The sequence below is a fragment of the Sesamum indicum genome, linkage group LG5 (assembly GCF_000512975.1).
Source record: "Sesamum indicum cultivar Zhongzhi No. 13 linkage group LG5, S_indicum_v1.0, whole genome shotgun sequence".
Taxonomy (NCBI): domain Eukaryota; kingdom Viridiplantae; phylum Streptophyta; class Magnoliopsida; order Lamiales; family Pedaliaceae; genus Sesamum; species Sesamum indicum.
Window position 1 is genome coordinate 3,473,609 of NC_026149.1, and position 23,905 is coordinate 3,497,513.

Consider the following 23,905-nt stretch of genomic DNA (forward strand, 5'->3'; position numbering starts at 1 on the left):
ACTTAACTGAAGCTATAATTTTGAGTGGTACTTAATTTAAGTTATTGCAAACAGGTAGTCAAGTAGTTCTAATTTAAATATTTTAAGTTAATTACTTTTTTTCTTTTTGGATTTGGGATTTTAAGTTAATTACTTATTTGTTGAAAAGATAGTGAAAATAATGAATGAATGAATGAATGTAGTCTGCAACTGAAGACTTGTCAGTGATTGTCTGCAAAGTCAAAATCCCTCTTCCAACCCCCGTTCTACTTCCTCTCATCTCAAATTCTCATCCTGCCCAACAATCTTCATTGTTTTCCTTTCCCCGCAAAGCCCGCCAGTGAAGAATTCTTTATGGCGGAATGGCTGCTGGTGTGCCATGGATTGGCGACGCTGCTGGTGTTAGTGTCATTCCTCTGCGGGCAGTGGCCCATTTTTCAGGGGACCTTCATTCACCGTATTCATTTCTTCATCACATTCGGCGCCTACGATTATTTCCGGTATTATTCTCTATGATGATCCATCGAATTCGTGAATAATCGTATAGTGACTATTTCCAATTTGTTCGCTGTTCTTCTGTGTTTAATCTGATCCGTAGTTAGTGGTGGTGGCACAGGCGATTTATTCATTTCGTATGTGGGTCTAGAGGCTCCAATGCGCTTCTCTCTGTGGAGTACTATTGTTGCGACCGCCCGAACCCCATAATTCAGGTCTTCTTTTACCGTTGTTTGAGTTCCTGGCTGTTGATTAGTCCTTTGAAAGTTTTAGTGTTGTGTTTATGGGCTTCTTCTGTTGTTTGCATATTTAAGCTTGGCTACGAATTCTTTTGGACTGTCCATTATCATCTTGTTTGCCCCGTTCGTTTTTTTTTTTTTGGCTTAGAGTTTATTGCTTGATGGTTCTCGAACAGTTTAATCTCCCAAACACTCTCCAGACTTCATGAGGATAAGTCTTCTGTTGCATTTATCATTTATTCATCAGCTTTGTACTCACCTTCCCCCTTCTATAAGAAAAAAGGAAGTGATTGAGATATCTAGAAGTATTTGAGTAGCATAACATAATAACATACAGTGTTGACTCTATTCATCAAGTGCCACTCAAGCAGCCTTTTCCAAGATTTGTAATGGGCTTAATATGTAGGCTGAAAAGTTAAAGTTTTAGCCGAACAAGAAATTAACAAGTAGAGAATCTCATTTTCCGAAACCACACATGAAATAACAATTTTCATGATATATTTCTTGATTTCTGGAGTTGCATGTAGGACCCTGGACCTGTCCCTTTGTTTTCAGCAGAAAGAAGTTTCATTGTTTTTTTTTTCTTTTTGTCTCCTTGCAGTTGCTGTACTTAATAATAATTGGAGGAACTTATTATTTCATTGCGACGTCATCATTCAACTACATACCGGGGTATTATTTAAGTGGAGTGCACAGGTATTTTCTGTATTCTTTGCTTTCTTTTGTTGTCCTGATGGATGTATATTTATGACCTTGCTTGAAATATATGTATTAGCAGGTACACAAGCTTCTTGGCAGTTGGAGTGGGCATTCTTTTCTTTCTATTGACTAGCTTTTCTGACCCAGGGGTTGTGAATTCTGCAAATGTTTCTCAATACCTTTCTGCTTATCCATACGACAACGTTATCTTCTCGGAGAAAGAATGTTCTACCTGCAAGATCCCTAAGTAAGCTTATTGTTCTGGTATGAGACGTCCAGAACTTGTCTTACAGAATTGTGAACTGGCTCTAATTTCCTTCCTCCTTGTATTATCAGACCTGCTAGGTCAAAGCACTGCAGCATATGTGATCGCTGTGTTGCTCGATTTGACCATCACTGTGCATGGATGGTTTGTTCACTAAATTTCCTTTTTGATATCATTAATGATAGGTACATTATGTCTGTTATAATATATTATCATTTTGTTTTTCTTTTTTTCTTCTTTGAAGAACAATTGCATTGGAGAGCGAAACACGAGATACTTCATGGCTTTTATTCTTTGGTAAGTAATAGAACATAACAAGACAGATTCAATCTTGCTAGTAATCCACACTCTCGTTGGTTATTTCCACTGAAGAAATTCACTGTAAAAATTTGAAAGTTGCAGTATTGTGCATGCAGGATTTTTATTTACAATTTTTTTAGCAATGTTATCAACCTATAAAAAAATCATGATATTGAGGTGACCAAATGCTAAGATGCTAACAGCATCTATCTAACTTGCTAATATTTCAGTTAGGATATTAAGCTAGAAATATATACTAAAACAGGAGAAATTCACCAAGAAATGAATGTATAAGTTCAGATGAAAATGTAGGACGTCGTGAAATATCTGTCACATGATTTTGAGCTCTTTTAGTTGGATATTGCCCTTGAATTGTTTTTAATTGCATATGCAGGCATTTTCTCATCTGCATATACGGATTAATTGCACTGGCATTGGTTCTTGCTGGTAGAATGAAAGAACTACAAGTTATCCACATTCTAACAGGTTTGATTGGTGCAATTCCAAATTTTCTTCAATAGTTCTGGAACTGTGCAAACAATCTGAATCGAATGTATGTCCCTCTATTGGTGTGGCAGCTTATTATGGCATTGAAAATTCTTTCCGAAAGTTGGCTCCGTTTGTTGTACAGGTAAGTGGACTTAACTTCAACATCTAACATAGAGTATCACCCTTCACTCCAAGCTTGAACATGCCACCAACTTGAACTGCATTTATTTTGCAAAACTATACATGGAGTCTTTTTATACGAGTTTTGATCCCAGCAACTTGTCAATGATTTATATGTCATTTAAAATTTATTAACTTGGTCTAACTTCTACAACTGGCCCAACAAAACTGTAGAAGTGATTGAAGCCATTCTTGTCAAACTGATGGTTAACATAACAAGGACTTAATCTTCTAGAAGGTGGGGTGGGTCAAGAGAGATCATGACTGACATTTGTGAGGAATTTTGGCTTCTGAATTTGCTCACTTTAGGGCGAGAGGCTCGCTACTCCATTAGCAGAAACTCTGGAAACGTTTCATTTATGTTTGGTGGTCATTGATAATCAGTTAATGGGATTAATTGGTCCTTCCTGAAATGTGGGTGAATACATACTGCATAGGTGAGCCTAAGTTAATAGGTGTATTTTGTGAAGTGTGCTCATTCTTTCATGCCTCTGACAATAAGCATCTGTCTTGTGGCAGTGGTTGTTGAATGCCTATAACACACAAATCCTTATTATGGTGTTTCTGGCTGTAATTTCTCTGCTGCTAGCTGGTTTCTTCACGTACCATGCTAAACTCTGCCTTACAAACACTACCACTAATGAGGTATCAAGTCACGTTTCTCTTCAATATATTTGGTTATTCTTCGCAAGTGTGAATGGATATATGTCCTGCTACATGGTTTGCTGATTGTTTTGCTCAACTTCTGATAGTTTAAGTAATATGATATGGACCATTTGATAAATATAAGAAATATGGAATTAAGTAATCATCACTTGTCACTAGTTCCATATTCCATGTAAGAAAGTCTTAGTGAGATATACCAAAGAAGAAACTCACCTTCCCTCCCAATATGTTACTCTCGTTTTCACTCTTAATACTTAACTCTTGCTTTGTTAGCTGGCTTTAATTGTTAAAACATGACCTTTCTTACAATTACTAATATTTCCTGGGGGTAATTTCCTTTGTTCTTCTTTCATAAACATAAAAGAATTGAGCTCAAGAGAAGCTTACACATGTGATATAGGTGACTATGTATGCCATGTCTAGTATTTGTTGAAAATCTTATTTTTCTGTGTTGTGTCAAGTTACTAGATCATTTATAGGTTATACTTGCAATATGTAACAAATTTTCCCTCTCACAGTGACTTTATTGTTTGTGCTCATATGCAGCCAAAGGAAATTAAATAATAAGTTGAATGGCCAAATAAAATGCTCTTATGCGACATAAGAGCATGTGAACAAAAATTTCTGGACTAGATGTACGTACTTCATCTGTTTTCCGAAGATTGGTAGCTAACTTTTTTAGGTCAATCACATGGTTTGTAGTATTTGATCTTTGGACTCCAAACATTCTAAATTGTAGTACTTCAATCAATTTTTCAATTATTGAATAAACAATTTATCTAGCATGAAACCAATGCAAGGAATTGGTCTCTTGAAAAAACCTACTTTACATTTGTGATAATGGTGTTATTTTCAAGTTTTTATCGAATGTTTTAAGAATCTAATTAGCAGCTACTGGTCCTTTTGAAGACCTGTTATTTTTCTTATATTGAGCGATTTGCTTTACTTTTATGCTTGGTAACCATAATAAAATTTGTTTGGAAGTTTGCAACACAAGCATTCGTAGCACGTCACAAAACATAAGTTTCAGCTGCTGAATAGAAGAAGAATCATAAAATCAAGAAAAAATATTACAAATGCAATTAGTTATGATAAAAATAGAGACATAATAATGCATCATGTAGTTGATACTCTTTCATATAAAGTTTGAATATCTTCAAGCTTGAGATATTCTGATGAAATACCATAACGATAACATGTTCGAGAAACATCTGTAATACACCTAATAAACCTTTTAGCAATATGATGCGGGCCAGGCCCCTATATGGTAGAAGTATCAAAAGAGTATGCCAAAACGAGAATTGTATTAATTGTGGACGTGAGATCCATAGTTGTTAAAGGTTCATGGCACAAAGGCGCCCTGGAGCCAAAGGTGTACTCCTTTTTAAATCACGACGCATATTTAATGAATAAATTATATATTCACATATCAATATCTTTTAACATCAATAATGCACAAACAATTAAATTTGCAAACTAGAAATTATATTAACCATTGTACCATAGAAGGAATATGTAAAATAACTATTCTTAGGGGGGAAAAGGTTCAAAAAAGTGCAAGACTTACTCTGACTTCATTTCTTCTCCATCATCATTCAATTCATCATCTGTATCACAGCTAGATTTTGTAGCAATAAACACATTTTTTTTATTTCTTAAAAAAAAAAGTTCAAAGGCTGGGCCCCTGACGTTTTTTAATACTAGGCAAAGCTTAATCTTCAAAATAAATTGGGCTTTGACCAACTTTTTTCGTCGTAGCCTTGGAAAGGCTGGGCTTTCACAAGGCGCCCTGAGCATGCGTATAGCTGCGCTGTGAGAAACCATAGGGCCATTTTATAAAAGTGATGCTAGGCTTGCGCCATGCCCTTTTATGACTGTGTTAACATCTAAGCTTCATTTCAATTCTCATCTCTCTTAGAAAGGGAAATGTGAATTTCCATCTCTGAGCTCTTAAATCTAATCAAGTCGTCTGTGAGCGTTTCATTTTTGTTAATTTTGGCATTCTGAAAGCATTTCTGGAAGAATATAGAATATAGATGCATACCTGAAAAGTTGGTACTTCTACTCATAAAAATCACCAAATGAAGTAAATGGCAATTTGAGGTGTTGATGACTAAACAAAGTGGTGAAACATGGGTTTTGTCACTTCTCAATTTTATAAATGGAATGTCAAATTCAGAGGCTTTTTAACTTTTCATATTTATAGTTCTAATCTCAAATTGGCAGAGTTCTACGACTAGTGGATATTCATAAGAATTGCAATTTTCATGTTGTTTTGATTAATATTACTTATTGTTCTTTCCTTTTTTTTTTTTTTAATCTTGAGTACATGTGATGTTTGAAATTCTTGTTGTTAAAGTCTCATGTTTTATGTCCTATATATTTATAATTCTATGTTTATATTGAATTCAGATTATCAATTAGTTGTAAGTAATCAGATATTCCTCTGGTTTCATCCATAAATAGGGAAGCTAAGGAAGAAAAGAAGAAGAATTGACCATTTAATTATCCCAAACAATAAAAATGGTTGGAAAAGAAAATATATAGTTACGTGTATATCAATCTATTGAATTGCCAACACATACTTTTTCAAGATAGTAATCGCTATCTAATAAATTCAAAGGTTCTAGTAAAAATGAAGAGTAACGATATCATAATAAGATCCTAATCTCAAAAAACAAAGGAAGGGGAGATATGGCGAAATTGGTAATTGCTACGGACTTAATTGATTGAATTTTGGAAATGGAAATGTGATAAGTGATAGCTTTCAAATTCAGAGAAACCCTTAATTGATAAAAATGAACAATCTTGAGACAAATCCTATTTTTAGAAAACAAAGGTTCAGAAAACGAGGAAAAGAAAAGGGATGGGTATAGAATTCAACAAAAGTTATTCTATTGGAAGAGGAATATTTCCACTGGAAGTTTGTAAAGGATGAATCATAAACATTTACATTGCTATTAAATGATAGGGTAAATTACATTACACCTCCTAAGATTTGGTCTAACTGGTAGATAGAAAATGTAATTAGCTCCCTTGAGGTTCACAAAACATTACTAACCCAGTTGAAAAAGCACAAAGTACTTAAAAACCCTCGCTCTTTTCCAACAAAAAGAAACATATGAAATAAAATTTGGTGAAATAACCAAAATGTCCAAAGATACTAGCATTTGATACCCATTTGTTTATTTTTCTTGTCTCTTCGAAACGTCTCCCTCATTTTGTTGTATCTAGCCATCTTTTTGCCTTTTTTAGTTGGCAATCTTCACTTTAAAATATTGTAACAACAAAGTGATCGAAGATGTCTTACCTAAAGTTTGTCTAGGGAAGTTTTAGTGTGAAAAAAATGATTTTTGGAATGTCACGTGTATAATTCGCTGGAACTCTATTTAGTGGAGTTATACGTAAGGCGAAACAAATCTCAAGTCATCTAAGTCAAATCTTAAGAGATGGGATGTAATTCCCTAAATAATATATCAAATGATTAATGAGGGCTCGAATTTGTACCTGTATTATACAAAATATGAAGTACAAGTATTGATTCCACCCTGAAGAAAGATTTCATCTACTCATCAAATCATCCACACCATAGTGGAGTAGATCCTTTAAAGAATCGATTAATTGGATGCTAATAAAGATAGAGATCCATTGTATATGTAAATGTTGGCAAAATGACATGTATAGTAAGAGGAAAATCCGCTTTAAAAATAGTTGGGTTTCACGTCCCCCCCGTCACACACAAAGGCCTCTGTTCGTGGCCCAAATTGGTTTATCTTTTTGATTCTTTAACAAATGTGGGCGACAATGATTTTCTTTTATCACATGTGAAATAGCATACTCATCCAATAAAAAAGGAATTCTTATTTGGAACAGCCAATCTATTAATTAACTGCGAATTTTGATTTGTTAATTTATTATTTTGTCTAATACAAAAAAAAGAAACATTCTAAGAATTAAAATATCTTGGGCGATTTATTTGGATATTGCTACTAGAAACTATATGTTTTTTGTTTTGAAGTTTTGTTGCTAGGCCATGTGGATTTGTTGGTCCATAACTTGTGTTCCTTGTTAGGATAGTTACAAGTGAAGTTACTGGGGAAAACATTGACCTTCTAGAATATGAATCTTGTTGAGTATATTCTTTGCCCTAATGTTTCATCCAAAAAGAATTTGTACTCAAAAGATGCAAGAAATGTTGTTAACTTTATAATTGTTAGAAATCTTTGAATAGGCTTTTAGATGAGCTTCAAGTTGAAGGTTCAACAACCGCACTTGATCCAGTGGTCACATTACAAGGGAACTAAAGAATAAATATAACGAATTATATTGCTAACTTCAAGAATTGGATTGGTTTTCCAATTTATCCTTGTTATTGGGGTGTTTCAGTAATTTAACCAAAAACTCATATATTAGTGCACATTTTCTCATTGGAATGTGATCGGGAGAGCAACACTGCTAAAACTTAAAACTACAGGGATGATTTTGACAAGAGGTTGAAACCCAGGGATGAGAATAATATTTTCCAGTTTCTGAAGCTATTTGCGGTTTTCTGGCACTGTGCAGAATCATATGTGCTTTTAGATATCTGTGTCGGAGCGATGCAAGTGACGTAATGCTGACCCAATTCCCTATTCTTTATAAAAAACAAAAGAAAGAGAAAAAACAAGAAAATGGGCGAAAAGACGTAGTAAGAGAAGAAAGAAACCAAAACTAATGCTAATGTGGTGAAAAGTAACATATTTGAGTTTGCTCGATGATTCCTTGTTAAACTGCAGAGTTTTAAATGGCAAGAGCACCTCAGCTGGCAGAGGAAGGTAAATGAGGCAAAGGCAAGTGCAGCTGCTCTGAAAGCTAGTTTGGGTGAACTAAGTGAAGAAAGAAAGCCTCAAGAGAGCAAATGGAAGAGGTACTTTAGAAGATCTCATCTAGAAGAAGTGAAAGTGGTTAAGAATAACATGTATGACAGGGGATTTCTCCACAATATTTATGAGGTTGTCGTTCCGTTCTCAACAAGGAGATCATTTTCAGTAACTAAATCGAAATCAGGTTAAGGTCCCTGCTCATGGTGTCAGTGGTCTGGAAGCTTTTGCATATCTTGATTTGTGCCAAGTAGCCATTGCTTCAATGAGAATGATCCAAACCCAGACCTCACCTACACCTAGGTTAGTCTTGTATTTAGTTCATTTGTATTTTTTGCTTCCCAGTGCTCTGAGAATATTATTCACAGGGGCAACTCCATAGCCACTTGAGTGACTTAGATCAAGCGAAAAGATGGCATATTTTCCAAAGGACGCTTACAAGAAATTACTGTAGTATATGATGTAAAATTGCATTAGTGCACTTAAAATTGTTTGTTCCATGTACATGCATTGTAGTTTATTCGCCTATTGTAGCTGGCAACCTGATTGGATTATTTCCAGGAAGGAATCATTTATCGCCATTCAGGTGAATCTCTTGAATTTATGTGCTGGTATATGGGTTTTACTTTATACTTTTGGCAGTCATTTTCTTCTTTGCATCTTCAGATCAATCTTATTGCAGTTTCATCTCATTTTGCCAAGTCACAACTGCTGCCATATTCAAGTTTACTTAATATTTTTGTGAGAACAATTCTTTGTGTTGTCTTGTTCAACTGTATTTCCCATCCAAACTTATCACAGGGCAATTTACTGCCATTACGATAGCAGTACTCAGGTCAGGTTGGGGAAACTTATGCAGGCAAAATACTTGTGGAATGTTTAGAGTTGTTTCTTGGTAGGTTCTGAATGGTTCAGAAAAAAATGAAGTTGCGTTTTTGGGGGGATTTGAACCAACGACACTAGAGTTTGGGGCCTTGGTTTCGTCAATTGAGCTGGACCTCGCCGGCCAAACACACTATTATATATAGGTCATTTTGAAGTTGAATCATAACTTTTGGGGCGTGCAATGCAACAAAGGATACTTGCTAATAGCAGCTAGAAGAATCAACTATTTATCACATGCGTGTTATGGATACGAATATTGTGTCTGTGGAAGTTGAAATTGTAATTACTAATTTGGGATGCTCTTGCTGATCACATCACATAACGTTACAAAAATAATAATGCCAATTATTATGTATTAACAAAACATTTCAATCATCTTTATATAATATTTACACTGCACAAATGCATTTATTACTTTCCATACAAAACAAAAAATAAAGTAATTTAAGGCGAATTTTGAGATCCAACGATTAATAGATACAATTATAGTAATATTTGAAATAAGTAGTTGGTAATTAGCCCAATATATTTCCTTTCTGACATTATTATCAGGGTTAATTAAATTTTTTTATCCTAAATATGATTCTTTTTATACTTTGGCATTTAAACTTTTTTTTGTGTCAACTTAACATCTCAACTTTACAAAATTTTACACTTTGTTATTTATAACTGTTATTCAATCAAATTTTTTATTGAAATAATTATTTATAGTGCACATGTGATGTTTAAGGATTATGTGATTTGGTATTTTTATATGTACAACATGATATATTTTTTCAGTAAAAAAATCAATAAAAAGACGATTACATATGATAAAGTGCAAATTTAGCTACATTGATATTGTAAATTGATAAAAAAAAAAATTGATATAATTTACATATATAATAATGTAAGAAGATACATATATATGTATATATAATTTATAAAATATATTTTAGAGAGAGAACGAGAGAGAGTGATTTGGTGGAATAGAGAGAGAGCGTACCGTACACAGAGTCTCTTCGATATTTACAAAGGAGTGCGCAGCTATTTCTCTTTGGTAAAACCCTAAACCCTCACTTTGCTGTTCACGCTTCTCATCGCTCATTTCCAGGTTCTTTTTCTCTTTCTCATTTCTTCTTTTCTTGACATTCAATCTTACTTTTTCTTCTTTCCTTTTTTTTTTTTGTGTTTTTTCTTGGGTCATAAATCATGTTATATGTGGTACTATGGACAAATTTGCGAAGATTTTAATCGTAGTTCGAACTGTATATCGCGGAAATTAGACGAATGTAGAGTGGTATTATCTTTTTGTTTCGGTTTTCTTATATTATAAGTGTGTGTGTGTGTGTGTTTATCAGTTTTTAGCTCACTTGGAGTTCGGTTTTGCATTACCTGAAGGATTTGTCGCGTTTCAGTTGTTGTGGTGATGATAATTAAGGAAGACTGGCAATTAATAGATTTTGAATTTTTGAGTTTTTCCTTTTGCTACCTTTTGGTCTTGCTTTATTCTGCTATTCTGATGATTTTAAGTCTAGAATTGAACCTTTTTTAGATTAAAAAGTTAGTTGGTTGCTTATGTTCAAATTTGAGTTGCATACTTCATTGATTTACTTATCTGAGATATACGTATTTAATTTCATCTTGCAGTTTGACTTAATAAGTGGGTCTCAATGGAAGAAGTTTATTCGCCGGAACTTTTGAATGAATATTATCTGATCAAGGACAAGGTTGGAGAAGCTATGTTGTAGAAATTTATTTTGTTGTTTAATTGAGGGGAGGAAAAATGGCCTTCGCAGTACTACCACTGAAATCAATGATGGAGGTTCACAATTTGCATACCCAGAATTCTTTCCCCAACCAAGCATATCTGAATTATGGCATCACTCATTATCCTCAAGGAAGGGCTCTGATTCCTTCTAGGTATTCATTTGTGGGTAACTGTGAAACTCCATGTGATCCACGGTGGACTGAGATTTATGGAAAAGGAGCAACGGCTTCTTTGCTAAGGTGTAAAGGGCAGCAAACTGGGGTTTTTCATGATACTATCAACGAGGGCAGTCAAAAAGAGTTCAAATTGGAAAGATACAAAATTGATGTTGAAAAGAAACTCATTGACCAAACCCATTCGAGAAAATATACTTATCCTTCAAAATTCTCCTTGGATGGGCCCTTTGTTGAAAATGATGAGAAGACTAACAATGAAATTCTCGAGAATTTCTGCATTCGTGGGAAATTACTTGATGCAGTGAAGGTAGTAGATGTGATGACTCGTAGAAACCAAATTCCCAATTTTCTGTGCTGCATAAAGTTGATCAGAGGCCTTGTCAATGCTGACCGTACAGACAAAGCTGCTAAAGTCCTTCAACTAATGGTTATGACTGGTGGCGTTCCTGATATTATCACATACAACATGCTAATTGGTGGTCTGTGCAGGAAAAGGCATCTCAAGTCTGCTCTTGATGTCCTGGAAGGAATGAGCTTGAGTGGTTGCCCTCCAGATATTATCACTTTTAACACAATAATTCGAGCCATGTTTTATCATGGTAAGTATGATGCAGCCATCCAATTTTGGAAAGACCAGCTGAGAAAGGGGTGCCCTCCTTATATAATTACTTATACAATCCTCATTGAGTTGGTATGTAAACATATTGGAGCCAGACATGCTCTGGAGATCATGGAAGATCTAGCAGTTGAGGGATGTTATCCAGATCTGATAACCTACAATTCAATGATCAATCTTACTTGTAAACAGGGGAATTATGAAGACGCCACATTAGTTGTCTCTGATCTTCTCTCACGTGGAATGGAGCCCAATGCTGTAACGTACAACACTCTTCTCCATTCACTTTGTATATATGGGTGTTGGGATGAAGTAGATGAGATACTTCTCTTTATGGTTGAAACTTCAAACCCTCCTACAGTTATAACATATAATATTTTGATTAATGGTCTATGCAAGCATGGTCTGCTTGATCGGGCTATTGACTTCCTTGATCAGATGGTTCTACGTGACTGTTCCCCTGATATAATTACTTATAACACGCTGCTACGTGCACTCTGTAAGGAGGCAATGGTAGAAGAAGCTATTGAAATTCTTCAGTGTTTGGGCAATACAAATAGCTCTCCTACCTTAATTACTTACAATATTGTGATTGATGGAATGGCGAAGCATGGTTTCATGGAGAAGGCACTGGAGGTGTACAAGTACATGGTAGAGTTTGGGCCTTGTCCAGATGATGTTACTTATCGATGCCTAATATGGGGGTTCTGTCGGGCAGATCTGGTTGAAGATGCTGTACAGTTACTAAATGTGATGGGTAATAATAGCCGACGCAGAGTAAGAGATAATTGTTATAGATTCATAATTCATAGATTATGCCAAAAGAAAGAACTGGATACTGCAGTTCAAGTCATAGAAATGTTGACTTCAAGTAAAAGAAAGTATGATTCTACCTTTAGCTCCAACATTATTCAAGGAATACATGCTGCAGGCATGACAGAGGAAGCTACAGAGTTACGGCAGAAGTTGATAGAGAAAAAGCTTTTCAAAGAATAGCATTTGTTTGGTCAAACAAATAGCTGCAAGCTTTGGCTGTTTCACAATAATCTGCATGATAAATATCCCTCTCTGATATTTCTTAGTTTTTGCTTGTTTTCATTTTCTTTGCAAGCAGATAATGGGTACCATAGAGAGTTGTGCAAAATATGTTCTGATATAGATACCTCGGACTGGTCTCTCTCCATTCCTGTATTCCATCAGCTATTCTACTAGCTGTGATTATTATTGGCTGCAGGAAATCGTATTTTCTGAATGGGAATTGGAAAGTTGTATAGAAACTTATACAGAAGTCTAAGGTGCCATGCTGCTTCTTCTGTAAGATGGTGGCAAAAAGACAAAGTTCCCCAGTTGCTCATAATTTGGAGAAGAGGAGGATATGCATTAGCTGGCGTTGCACGTATGAGAATGGCTGCCATCTTTCTGATGTTCTCTCAGCTGTCCCAGTTCTTCCTGGGAAACTTTTGGATAACACTGATGGGGTGCTTCTGGCAGGATGGAGGATCTGCTGGGGAAGCTAAAAATACTTGGAGCAGTTTTCTTTTCTCTCTATTCGACAACAAAATAAATGCCCTTTGAGCAAAACCTTGGATGGATTAGCTTGCGGCTTTGTTTTTGAGAGCCGCACATGGATTTTCTCTACTTCGGTCGTAGCATGTTTATATTACTCCCATGCATCCAGTTTTGTACAACTGAGTTTGATTGCTGGTGCATATGGAACTTGTCAAGATAAAACTTTTGTTCTTTTGTTCATGGATATATGGCACTAAACTATTTTCGATGAACATGCCGTCGATCGAACATTTGTCATATTTTTGTAACTTGTTTTAAAAAAATAAATCTTTGTTCTTTTATTTTTAATTGAATCTCTAATTTGTACTTCTGCTTCATATGAATGTAAAAGAAAAATTCTACGAGAATTATTATTTTAAAATTATATTTCAATAAATACTGAGAGACTTTTAATTACTTTTAATAATTATTGTCAAGCTACAATAATAAAATAAAAAATAATATCTTTAATAGTTTTTTTGTATTTAATTATATTTTGTAGTTTCTTAAATAAAACATCATATCATTATTGTGTGAGATATCACACGTATAATACGTCAAACTAAATACTATATAATGAACGATGGAATTGATTATCATTCAATTTTTTATTATGTTCAACCATGTATAATTCTATAACACAAATCAAATGAGGCTTTAAAATATAATTAGCCTAATTTCATTTCACTTCTTCATTATTAAGTTAAAAAATAAAATAATTTTGTTTTTGAAACATTAATATAGATCACGATTATGCACGTGCGCAAACAACTATAAAACTAGCAAGCAAGTATACTTGATAAGTGCATAAAATATCTATTTTTATCCAAATAAAACAAATAAGTAGTTAAAATTAATAAAACAACATCTGGTGGAGCTAAAGTTGACTCATAGAGGCCACTTCAGCAATATAGTCACCGCACACGTCAGGGGCTCCAATGAGCCATCACCAAATGTTCCTAACCCATTCTCCAACTTACCATCCACATAGGATGCTGTGACGAGTCATCTAAAACCCTGGTGCTGGGAGTTATATGCCACGTCTGCATCCCATCTCGTCATACACGTAAGAGAGAGGTGATGAGTTACGGCCACAAGTGCACACAGATCACCGTCCACATGGGAACATGTTCGATGAGTCAAAAGCCAGCTGTTGGTGAGTCATCAACCGATGAGTATCCACATAGGAGAGAGGCGATGAGTCAACTGCTGTGATTATGATATGAGGAATAATGAGTCAGACATTCTGTACCAGGTGGGATAGATGATGCAGGTTTATTGCACCAGCTGTATCCAAGAATTTCACCAAGCCAGGGCTGCAAACGGACGGCACTGCCTGATGAGTGGGAGAGGGACCAGTGTGGGGTGCTTCATTTGAACTCTGCTTCACCCTAATTCTTATATATATATATATATATATATATATAGACGCCCATAAGATTCTATTTCTTTTCAATTCGGACCTTCTCACCCCACCTTTTCTAAAAATAAAAAATTAAAAAACTTTCATTTATCAATAATCTGAAAGTGTGAATAGGGTTGTGAAGGTTTCATGTTTATTGACTTTTTGTGATGCATATTTTAACCTTTTAATACAATACTAACAATTCATTTAGAATTAGCTTTTCGTCCTACCCATAAAATTAAATGGTGGTAGAATTTTAATTAAATCGAAACAAATTAATATATATTATATGTCATTTCTTTATTTTATTTAAATGTGTTAAATACTAAGTTTGGGTCACTTGCACTTGGTGATGCATTAATTAAAGTACAACCTACATTTCAATAGGTAAATGCCAAATAAACTTTTATTAACATAGTACATTTATATCCTATACATATCATACCTGTACTGTACGTACATGAATATATGAGCTAAGGTTAGAAAACTCGAAGTACAACCCTTGACATCTACCAGAAAACACCATCTACAAACAAATGCATATTTTCATTTTTACACAAAATCACTACAAAAGTTCTAAAATTTGCATCTGAAAACAAAACCATTGCGCTCGTGAGGATAAGGAAAAAGGTATCTTCATGAAAAGCACATTACATAGTATAACAAATTAAGAAATGCAGCAGGCATGACAAGATAAGGTTAATCCATTGAAATCTTGCGGTCTAGAGTTAGTTCTTGTTTCATAAACAAAAGCTGCAGACTCTCTCCCTCTGTGAAAGCCTAAAATGCAAAAGACTTACAAACTGGTCAATCAAGATAAATTTTGATATCAATTCCACTGTCGATGAGGGACTGAACAACCGCTCTAATTTTCCCTTCAAACTTATCCCTTTCCCTAGGAGTATAAGAAGCTGTATAGACATCGGCTTCTCTAGCCCTATCAGCCAAAATCTGACCTATGGCCAAACACGCAGGTATATCTGATCTTGATTTGAGTGCGGCCTTGATATCTTTGGAGTTAGTACCAGCAACTGCGACCTGCTTGCATGTCACCCTGTGGGTGATTGAAGCTGAGACAAAGCGCTTTGAAATGAAGACGTCCAGAGTAAATGGTTCCATGTAAGCTATAGTTCGTTGCTTGAAAGATACATGCTTGTTTGGATTCTTTGACTTCTTCTCTTTCTGATAAGTGTATGGCCGGCTATTATCATCATCAAGAAAATCTTCTACCCCAAAAAAGCTTCTTGGTGCCAGACAAGGCTGCAATAATACAAAGAGATAGCTAATATCTCAACTCTGTAAATCTTAAACGAGCTCCACCAAAAGTTAACCCAAGTTTCATTGTTACTGTAAATTCACTTCCTCATATCGAACTCCATACATAATTTATTTTCTCATTTTTTGGCATAATGAGCTTCTAAAAAATTGGTACGAATCTTTTAATTTCAGAAAGTTGAGGTTGATGCAAAAGCTTACCCGAGCAGAGTGAAAAGCACTCCTCTGTGTACATGATAAATGCCTGATTTCACAGCCTCCATTCATGCGAGCACATAACTTACGACATGCAAGTCTCAACATCACAACACAATGGTCACAACCTAAATAGAATACCCAAAAAGAGTCCTCTCAATCAGATCAAATTACCTTCGGATTTGCAATAAAAAAGTACAAATGCAGATGACAGTACAGCACATACGTATTTCAAACTTGACAAGTTCTACTCACCCACCAAAAAAACAAAATACTCATAGCAACATATGAACATGGAAGGGAATTCTTATGACCAAGCCCAACAATGATCACATTTTTTTTTCACGCATTTAATCGAACAGGTACCGAGCAGAAAAGTTAGACAGATGGGTATCCCGCATACAATATAATAACAGACTGCAGCTTCCCAGTTACGAATTAAATCGAACAGGTACCCTGCATTCAACTTGGCATCAAATGGAACTTCGAAAAACGAAAACCCATTTCATATCATCAACTAAACATGCGAAATGCGCCATAATTAAATGCATACAAATGGCTCATCCCAATTTTTCTACAAATCATGAGTGGGGTGTTTTTGCATTCACAGAAAACGCAAGGCCGAAAAACTTGTAAAATCACGAAGTTCGGCCAGAAAAGCTGGAAATTGTTCAAATACCTCGAGGGCAATTCCCTTTCTTGTAGTTCGGTTTGCAGAAACAGGGCTGAGACTCTTGGACTTTGAGTAGTGTGTACGAAAATTGAATTCCCGGGGATAGCGGGCAAGAGACCAACCTGTGAACGTAGAATATATGGGTCAAATATGCGCAATTAAGCTTACATAACCCGATCCAATTTCTCAAGTGACAGATCCGAACCGAATATATCGGAATTCGAAAGGTTTTGTGATAAATTCACTTTGGGTCCCTAAACTATTTCTTGGTTTGCAATTAAACCCCTACACTAATTAATGAAGTTCAACAATATTTTTTACCAAAACGTTTGTTGTATACATTTATTTGATTGATCTTTTTTAATAGAATATTTGAAATAGAGAGCGATAACAAAACTTAAGAGAGAAATGATAATCTGAGAATGATTGACATAAAAATAAATAATTTTTGAAAGTGAAAATACGAAGAAAATGGAGGAAAAAAATAAATAATTATTTAAAAATATAATTTTGCCACTTGGAGACATTAAGATCAAAGATGACGATTAGTAGATGAAATAAAAAAGGAAAAAAAAACACCAAATTATGCATAATGAAATTTTATGGGTTAAAAGTTACACTAAAGAATTGGAAATGTGGGAATTGAATTTGTAAAAGTATCTGAAAATTTGCATTAAAAAATGGGTTATTTTTTGCGAAAAATGAAGAACAAACTTATCAAATTTGTTCTGAAACTTGAGAAATACAAAATGGTGCATATAAAATTTGCTTAAAACATATTTATTTTATTTTATTTTTGGTTAAAATCCATCTTAATTCATGTTAGTATTTAAAATAAAAAAAATATCTTGCAAAATGGTTTTTCTTAAATTGTACTACAATTTTTAGTTGAATATCAAATTGTTCCATTTTCTGAAATTAGAAAGGGAATTATTAACCTAAGATAATGATTGTATTCCTATTGTGTTCTAAGGAATGTTTATATTCAAGGCCTTGGGATAATTCTACAGTAAAAATATTAATTATACACAAAATCTCCCTCAACATCTTACAGGAGTCAATTCAAGAAGTCATAATTGGATTTGTGATTGATGGAAATAATATGCAAATACCAAATCATACTTGTATATGATGTACGAGTAGAAGAAAACTTCAGTTTAAGTATAATCTATTAAAGTGGTTTCTTGTATTCAATTTTTCATCATGAGTTCAGGAATGATAAACATGCAAAGTGTACAAAGAGAGCTTCCGAAGATTCTGAGGTTAAAGAGATGGGAATTGCCCTATAATTAGGGTATATGAACTGGGAAAGGGTCAGATGCCCTTCACATATGATTTACAATCTTAACTCAAGAAAGTGTCTGTCCATAAGGAACAAAGGAGGAAAAGCTAGGAATGGAAAAGCTGAGGAGGGTAATTCTCAATATCAGAACATCTATCTGCAACTACAAGATCAGGTAACAGTCATGTCAATCTACTTTCTATGAAAAGCATCCTAGCAACAACACCACCATATCATGAACATTCTTACATGGTACCTGAAACCAATGCTCGGTAACTCTCAACAGTCTCTTGGATTACCATGTTTATGCCCAGTGAGCTGCAACATACGAATCTGGTGCAATACACACTTTCATGCACAGCTCTCAAACAGGTGTAAACTTGCTAAAACTTAAACCATTAGTCCATCCTTTGATCCCTGAATTCATAACTGTCCTGCTTCAAAGAACCTGTGGAGGAAAAGTCACCATACTATACAGTTGAGGAACTGTAAGCTCCTTGTTGCTTGGCTTGAAGATAGAATTTCATAGCTAAGTTACAAATGTTTAACAGCTTTATAAGACAAAGTATTCTGGTTTTCATGGACAGGTCACACACCCTGTTCCTGTCTTTCTAATATTTATATTTATACATTACAACGACAAAAACTACTTCAACTTGTGTCTTGCCTGATACACTTTAGTCCTCTGGGAATCTCCAGAGATTAGACATCTACCTATCAGTCCCCTCCAAATCTACAAACTCTTTTGGAGCACTACTACTGCTCTCATATTTCACAAAGTTACCCTTCTTTATAGCCGACTTGGGTGGTGGACGATCAACTTTAGGGTCCATGTTTTTCTTGGTTTCCATCTTTTGTTTGCCAGGGTAATACAAGTCATCAGGATTCAGAGGTAGGGAAGCAGGATCGAGTTCAAAGGAACCCACAGGCACTCCCTCTCTTTCAGCGCCTGTCATTTTGAAACAGGGAATACGGTGGGAGAACTTCAATAGTTCACTGGAGCCTATAAGAAAACAGTCAGTCTCAGTGTGCCGACTTCTCTGGAAAAGGCTCAGAAATCCTCTCACTTTATCCAAGTAACAAACTCTTATGCCAGAAACTGCAACAAAATCTGAGAGCACCTCCACGAGCTCATATTTATACTCTTTATGATTTTCTGGGTTGGTGCTCCAGCTCAAATCCCAATCCTTGAAAAGAGCCCAAATTTCCCCCTTTCTGGGGTATATGCTAAAAGAACCTCTCTTCTTGCCTTTCCCAAAGTTCACTTGATGAGAGAACGTAAGAAGAAGTGATGTTTTTTCAGTTTTGCCAAGCTTAAAACTGCCGGAACCAACAGGTAACACACCATTTATCCATTTCTCATAAGCTTCATCCATAGGATCAGGTTCCAACCATGTGATGCTCAATTCAAATGGAGAAGCACAAACCTTCCTCACCTTAGCATAGAATCTTGGCATGCCATCAACTGAATCATAACAAGCCCAGAATTGATTTACAGCAAAACAGCTTTCATTTCGATTTTTGTCAAAATCACTAAATTCTGGGTCTCCACAGTCACAAATGTCCTTACCTAAATTAGTACTAGAATATGAATCTCGATCAGAGTCACTTTTGATTTCAATTGTATCAGCATGAATTCCCGACATACCACCGCCTTTTCCTCTTGCCTTCACTTCTTTGTCACAGTAACCATCCTTGTCTTGCAAACTTTCTTCAGGTTTAACAGTTCCCATTTCTTTACTTTCCACAGTCATCCTCTCATTTCCATTATCTTCTGATGATTTGTTTGCTTGCGGTCTCTTGAGAGGACCTGGAAGGTCATCATCATCATCACCTTCATTGTAGGATACATGTTGCCTTTTCCGAGATGATCTCCGCAAATGGACACGACTCGCTCCAGAATTCACATCAGTTGCCGGGTTGCAGAAATTATCCTTAATGGTCACATCTTCTAGATCAGATTCACTTGTGCTGTCACAACTGTCACTAGATTCCACTACAAGCTTCCTGCCCCTTCTCCTGCTCTTATTTTTTAGGTTCCCTGTTCCTCTATTATTTGCATCACCATTGCATGCTCGACCTTCCTTCCCACCCTGCCAAGAATTGACATTGCAGCCATCTGATCCTTTTGCTTTCAAATGCTGACTGATGTTGGTACCACTTTCTAACCGTACACCTCTGCAAACACTACCCGTCCGAGCACCTGGTTCCGGGTGACCAGTTCTCCTGTTGGCATTCTGCTGAGATCCTACATATGATGCTGAAGATCCCTTGACATTTTGAACACCGGTTGTAAAATTACCCTGAGTTGGTACCCGTTGAAAAGCAGCAGATTGACTCACACCGGGTTTTGCAGGCACTTGTTGAGCATGTGGAGCCCAATTGGAGCCCGAGGCAACACCTTGAGCACTTATTTCATAAGCCGTGAAATTCTTTAAGCATTTCAGGCAGCGGAGAGTTGTATTCACCAATTTTCTAGGGTACTGGTATTTTATACTGCAAAATGGGCAGCTTGTCCAAAACACTTCCTGCCTGACAGATATGCTGGGCTGAGTTGCTTGACGTTGGTTCAGACTGCTAAGACCAACAGGAACAGTGTTCTGAGCTCCATATTGCTTGTAAAGTTGAGAATTTCTATTCATGTGATGGGGTGGAGGATTTACAAAAGCAGATCTAACCGTAACTCTAATCTTACTGTCATATAGAGATTTCTTTGTGGGGTCTGAAAGCACTGCATTTGCTTCACAAATCAGCTTAAATGCGGCCTCTGCACCAGGAAATCGGTTCTTATCAGGATGCAGAAAAAGAGCAAGCCGTCGGTATTGTTTCTTGATGGTCAACTCATCAGCCAAACTTTCAACTTGAAGGATTGCATACCAGTCCTTTTCTGATCCCAACATTCTCTTTTGAGCTGAACAGTGAACATCACAGATGCTTAGCAGCTGGGCAATATTCTCAAGTTCAGGGTAAAGACTCTGTGCTTTCAGTGCAACCTTTCGAGCCCCTTCAAAGTCATTATTTTCCATCTTATTCTCGGCGATTTGCTTGGCCCGGATGGCCTCATCTTTGTTGCAGTCCATTGCTAATATAAAGGTATAGCAGATCAAGCACCGAAGCTTCCCAAGCACACAAGAAAGGTAGAACTGAAAATGCTCTTGCTCAAACCATATCCTGAGTAGTTAAATTCTGCAACCGCATTGACAAACACATTTTCCCCAGAAAAAGTTACTTATAAGTTCATGCACTGTGGTCAATTTCTAAAAGCAACTTTGATAAGTAACAGTTAAGTTGTACAGAAAAGGTACAAGTTAGTATTACTATACCTAATATGAGGAGAACATTGGAATTCAACGCAGTCATTTAGTATTAACATCATGAGACCTAAAAGCTGCTTCTGAACATGACTGATCAAGCAACCATAATCCCAATAGGAGCTACCTGGCAGCCCAACAGTGATCCTATAACCATCAATATCCAAACGTGAACAACAAATAAAAAACCTGGCACAAATAAAAAATACGACTAATCAAAAGAATAGTATCAAAATGCAGAGCATCCTTCATTTTCATCTTTCAGTTGTTCAGTGTAATCAGATGTGTCTGAGTCAAGATGAATAAGAACTAATGTTCAAACAAACTCCAATGGGAGCATTTGTAACTGAATTCCTTGCCAATAACTTCTGATCATGCCGACAGAGAATCATGACTCAAGCTCCAAGTGCACACAATATTAACAGTAGTATTCTGTTCAATTGAAAACTTGCTAACCATCTTGTATAACTAATACAATGAAGATATTATTATATTCGTAAAATCATTTTCACCAAGAGTTTGCATGAGTTTAATAACTGAATCATGAATCTAGCGACTGATTGAATCGATAGATTGAATTGACATCACATATGCAAAATAGCAGTAAACATGAAACAAAAGCAAGTTAAGATGATAATAGAGAAAGAGACAGCATGTGCCGCCCGAAAAAGAACCAAAGTTCCTGACATAGATATTCAAATACCAAGCATATTCCAGTTATAACTAAAATAACCCGTACCGAAAAATGCAATCTGTGCGACATCTAAGACATTCCAAGCTAGTTTCTGAAAATAGAAGAGATATTCATATCATCCCCAGCTCTACTCTTTTGCATACATTATTTCCATCTCTTATCACCGTCCACTGGGATTGCATATGAGCAGGATGTTGGGCGAGAAAAGAATAAATTTCTGTTCCCACTCCCCACATTACATTCAAAGACTGACCCCCGTTTGCTTATATTTGGTTGATCTAGTAATCATTTTAGGTGGTAAACTAAGATCAAAATAAGTGTTATTCTTCAAAGTGCCAAAAATTGAACAAGAAAGCAGATTGTCATTTCCCTCCAAAACAGAAAATTAGTGGCATTCAAGGTGAATGCCCAGATAAAACTTTTGGGGTCACGTCTCAAATATACAGCAAACCTGCATTACCAGGTTGGCAGAAACGGACACATGCATAAAGTATCAAAAATTACCACAAGAAAGCACATTATACATAAATCTAAAGCCCGTTTATAATATTCCAGATAGTTAACTGAAACTATCAGAAATCCTTCTTCCTCCACTTAATCCTCAAAAATCACCCAATATTCAGAGTAAAATGAAAACCATGAACCTGTATTCCAAAACACGATACGGGAAAGTATTACTTGCAAATCCCATTAATTCCAATAGGCGCATGAAATTGCAAACAATCGGGAAACGGAATTAAAAAAAAACAACGTCGAAGTCAAATAGGAATTGCAGATTAAAGAAAACCCTAGAAATGGACAAGACCATAAACCCACAAACTCATAAATCAAAGCATACAACCAAAGACAAAACAATTCGAGTGTTTCAACACTTGGAAGAGCAGATGACATGCTAAATAGCCGAACTAAATACGTTACATGCAGATATATATACACCACCTTTGTCTGGTCAGAGAATTGAGTGTAAGATCAACTGGAAAACTTACAGACATAGAGAGAAAATAACAGTAAAAGTTTTGACTAGAGGTTTGCTGCAAAAGAGAGGGAAGAAAATGGAGGGAAAGAAAAGAGAGTGAAAAATATTTGGGGGAGGAGTAGAGAGAAGAAAGAGAGGAGGACCCCTGAATTCCTCTGAAATTTCATTTGCCCCAAAACTATGTGTGATTTTCATTTGGAAGGGGAAAAAGGGATTTTGTGGTTTCAAAGAACCTAAGGGCCATGGAACAAACTATACTTGGGCTCCAATGGGCCTGGGCCAACTTTTGTTGACACAGGTTGGTTGGGCCAGCCCATTGAGCTTTAATGTTGTGGTTTAGCCTTTGTTGTTCTGAATTTGGGTTGATCCAAGATCCACCACTCCCAATATCTAAATTGGATAGTCATCCAAGATTTACGGGCTACTCTATCAACTTGAACATGACGCTTTTTGTATCATTGTTCTACAACTTTTTGCTTTCTCAATTTTGAATTTTTTCCTATTCAAGTATATTGAATAATTCGCTATTATTAATGGGCACTTGGAAGCCACATTAGGCATTTTTTGTATGGTGACAAGGTGGCATAACACTAACTGGATAAAGTTTCAATTTTTTGTTACAAAACTAATTTCAACCCTAGTCCACCCACTTCAAAATTTATCAACTCTTATTATTTCAACTACCAATATAAGTTGTTAATAGTTTGTAAGAATTTTTACATACATTATAGAATTTAGGCCTCGTGTAATAGAATTAAGCATGATGAGATTGAATGGCATGAAAAATTGAATTATAATTAATCTGGTGTTTGGTTAAACAGATTATAAAATATGATTAAATGTACAAAGACCATTAAGAGTATTTTTCAAAATTATTTTTTATTTTAAAACTGTAGTTTGTGAAGAATTATAAAAGATATAAAAGAAAACACCTCTCAGTATTTATTA

At 35.6% G+C, this 23,905-nt stretch overlaps 4 protein-coding genes across 10 annotated transcripts; 2 read left to right on the forward strand and 2 right to left on the reverse strand.

The window, feature by feature from the left end:
- Positions 173-8,816, forward strand: LOC105161872 (probable protein S-acyltransferase 17). 3 transcript variants are annotated; one of them, XR_847808.2, is made up of 11 exons: positions 173-479; positions 596-689; positions 1,315-1,409; positions 1,492-1,659; positions 1,749-1,821; positions 1,922-1,974; positions 2,372-2,463; positions 2,556-2,608; positions 3,166-3,291; positions 8,088-8,474; positions 8,540-8,816. XR_847808.2 is itself a non-coding variant. In XM_011079714.2 (10 exons), the coding sequence occupies exons 1-10, from the start codon at positions 334-336 to the stop codon at positions 8,361-8,363; spliced, it is 1,176 nt and encodes a 391-aa protein (XP_011078016.1). In that variant the 5' UTR covers positions 173-333; the 3' UTR covers positions 8,364-8,816. The 3 variants fall into 3 exon arrangements, 2 of the variants coding, with proteins under 2 accessions (XP_011078016.1, XP_011078017.1); XM_011079714.2 differs by having other exon boundaries at positions 8,088-8,816; XM_011079715.2 differs by lacking the exons at positions 8,088-8,474; positions 8,540-8,816 and adding an exon at positions 3,859-7,962.
- On the forward strand, positions 10,006-13,379 carry LOC105161873 (pentatricopeptide repeat-containing protein At1g08610). 3 transcript variants are annotated; one of them, XM_011079716.2, is made up of 2 exons: positions 10,006-10,149; positions 10,686-13,379. In XM_011079716.2, exon 2 carries the CDS (start codon positions 10,822-10,824, stop codon positions 12,592-12,594), a length of 1,773 nt encoding a protein of 590 aa, XP_011078018.1. In that variant the 5' UTR covers positions 10,006-10,149; positions 10,686-10,821; the 3' UTR covers positions 12,595-13,379. The 3 variants fall into 3 exon arrangements, with proteins under 3 accessions (XP_011078018.1, XP_011078019.1, XP_011078020.1); XM_011079717.2 differs by having other exon boundaries at positions 10,006-10,095; XM_011079718.2 differs by lacking the exon at positions 10,006-10,149 and adding an exon at positions 10,235-10,335.
- LOC105161874 (50S ribosomal protein L18) lies at positions 15,238-16,933 on the reverse strand. The gene is made up of 3 exons (XM_011079719.2): positions 16,701-16,933; positions 16,028-16,149; positions 15,238-15,811 (listed from the first exon to the last, which is right to left on the reverse strand). Exons 2-3 carry the CDS (start codon positions 16,127-16,129, stop codon positions 15,359-15,361), a joined length of 555 nt encoding a protein of 184 aa, XP_011078021.1. The 5' UTR covers positions 16,130-16,149; positions 16,701-16,933; the 3' UTR covers positions 15,238-15,358.
- LOC105161875 lies at positions 18,498-23,145 on the reverse strand. Of its 3 annotated transcripts, none has more exons than XM_011079721.2 (3): positions 22,968-23,145; positions 21,300-21,434; positions 18,498-21,162 (listed from the first exon to the last, which is right to left on the reverse strand). In XM_011079721.2, the coding sequence occupies exon 3, from the start codon at positions 21,054-21,056 to the stop codon at positions 18,687-18,689; it is 2,370 nt and encodes a 789-aa protein (XP_011078023.1). In that variant the 5' UTR covers positions 21,057-21,162; positions 21,300-21,434; positions 22,968-23,145; the 3' UTR covers positions 18,498-18,686. The 3 variants fall into 3 exon arrangements, with proteins under 3 accessions (XP_011078023.1, XP_011078022.1, XP_020549590.1); XM_011079720.2 differs by having other exon boundaries at positions 22,921-23,145; XM_020693931.1 differs by lacking the exon at positions 22,968-23,145 and adding an exon at positions 22,027-22,900.

Coding starts and splice junctions, on each gene's coding strand:
- LOC105161873 (XM_011079716.2), top strand. CDS start 10,822: ATGGCCTTCGCAGTACTACCACTGAAATCAATGATGGAGGTTCACAAT.
- LOC105161872 (XM_011079714.2), top strand. CDS start 334: ATGGCGGAATGGCTGCTGGTGTGCCATGGATTGGCGACGCTGCTGGTG. Junction 1,822..1,921: donor ACCATCACTGTGCATGGATG/GTTTGTTCACTA, acceptor TCTTCTTTGAAG/AACAATTGCATTGGAGAGCG. Junction 3,292..8,087: donor CAAACACTACCACTAATGAG/GTATCAAGTCAC, acceptor GTTAAACTGCAG/AGTTTTAAATGGCAAGAGCA.
- LOC105161875 (XM_011079721.2), bottom strand. CDS start 21,056: ATGGACTGCAACAAAGATGAGGCCATCCGGGCCAAGCAAATCGCCGAG.
- LOC105161874 (XM_011079719.2), bottom strand. CDS start 16,129: ATGTTGAGACTTGCATGTCGTAAGTTATGTGCTCGCATGAATGGAGGC. Junction 15,812..16,027: donor GTGCTTTTCACTCTGCTCGG/GTAAGCTTTTGC, acceptor GTATTATTGCAG/CCTTGTCTGGCACCAAGAAG.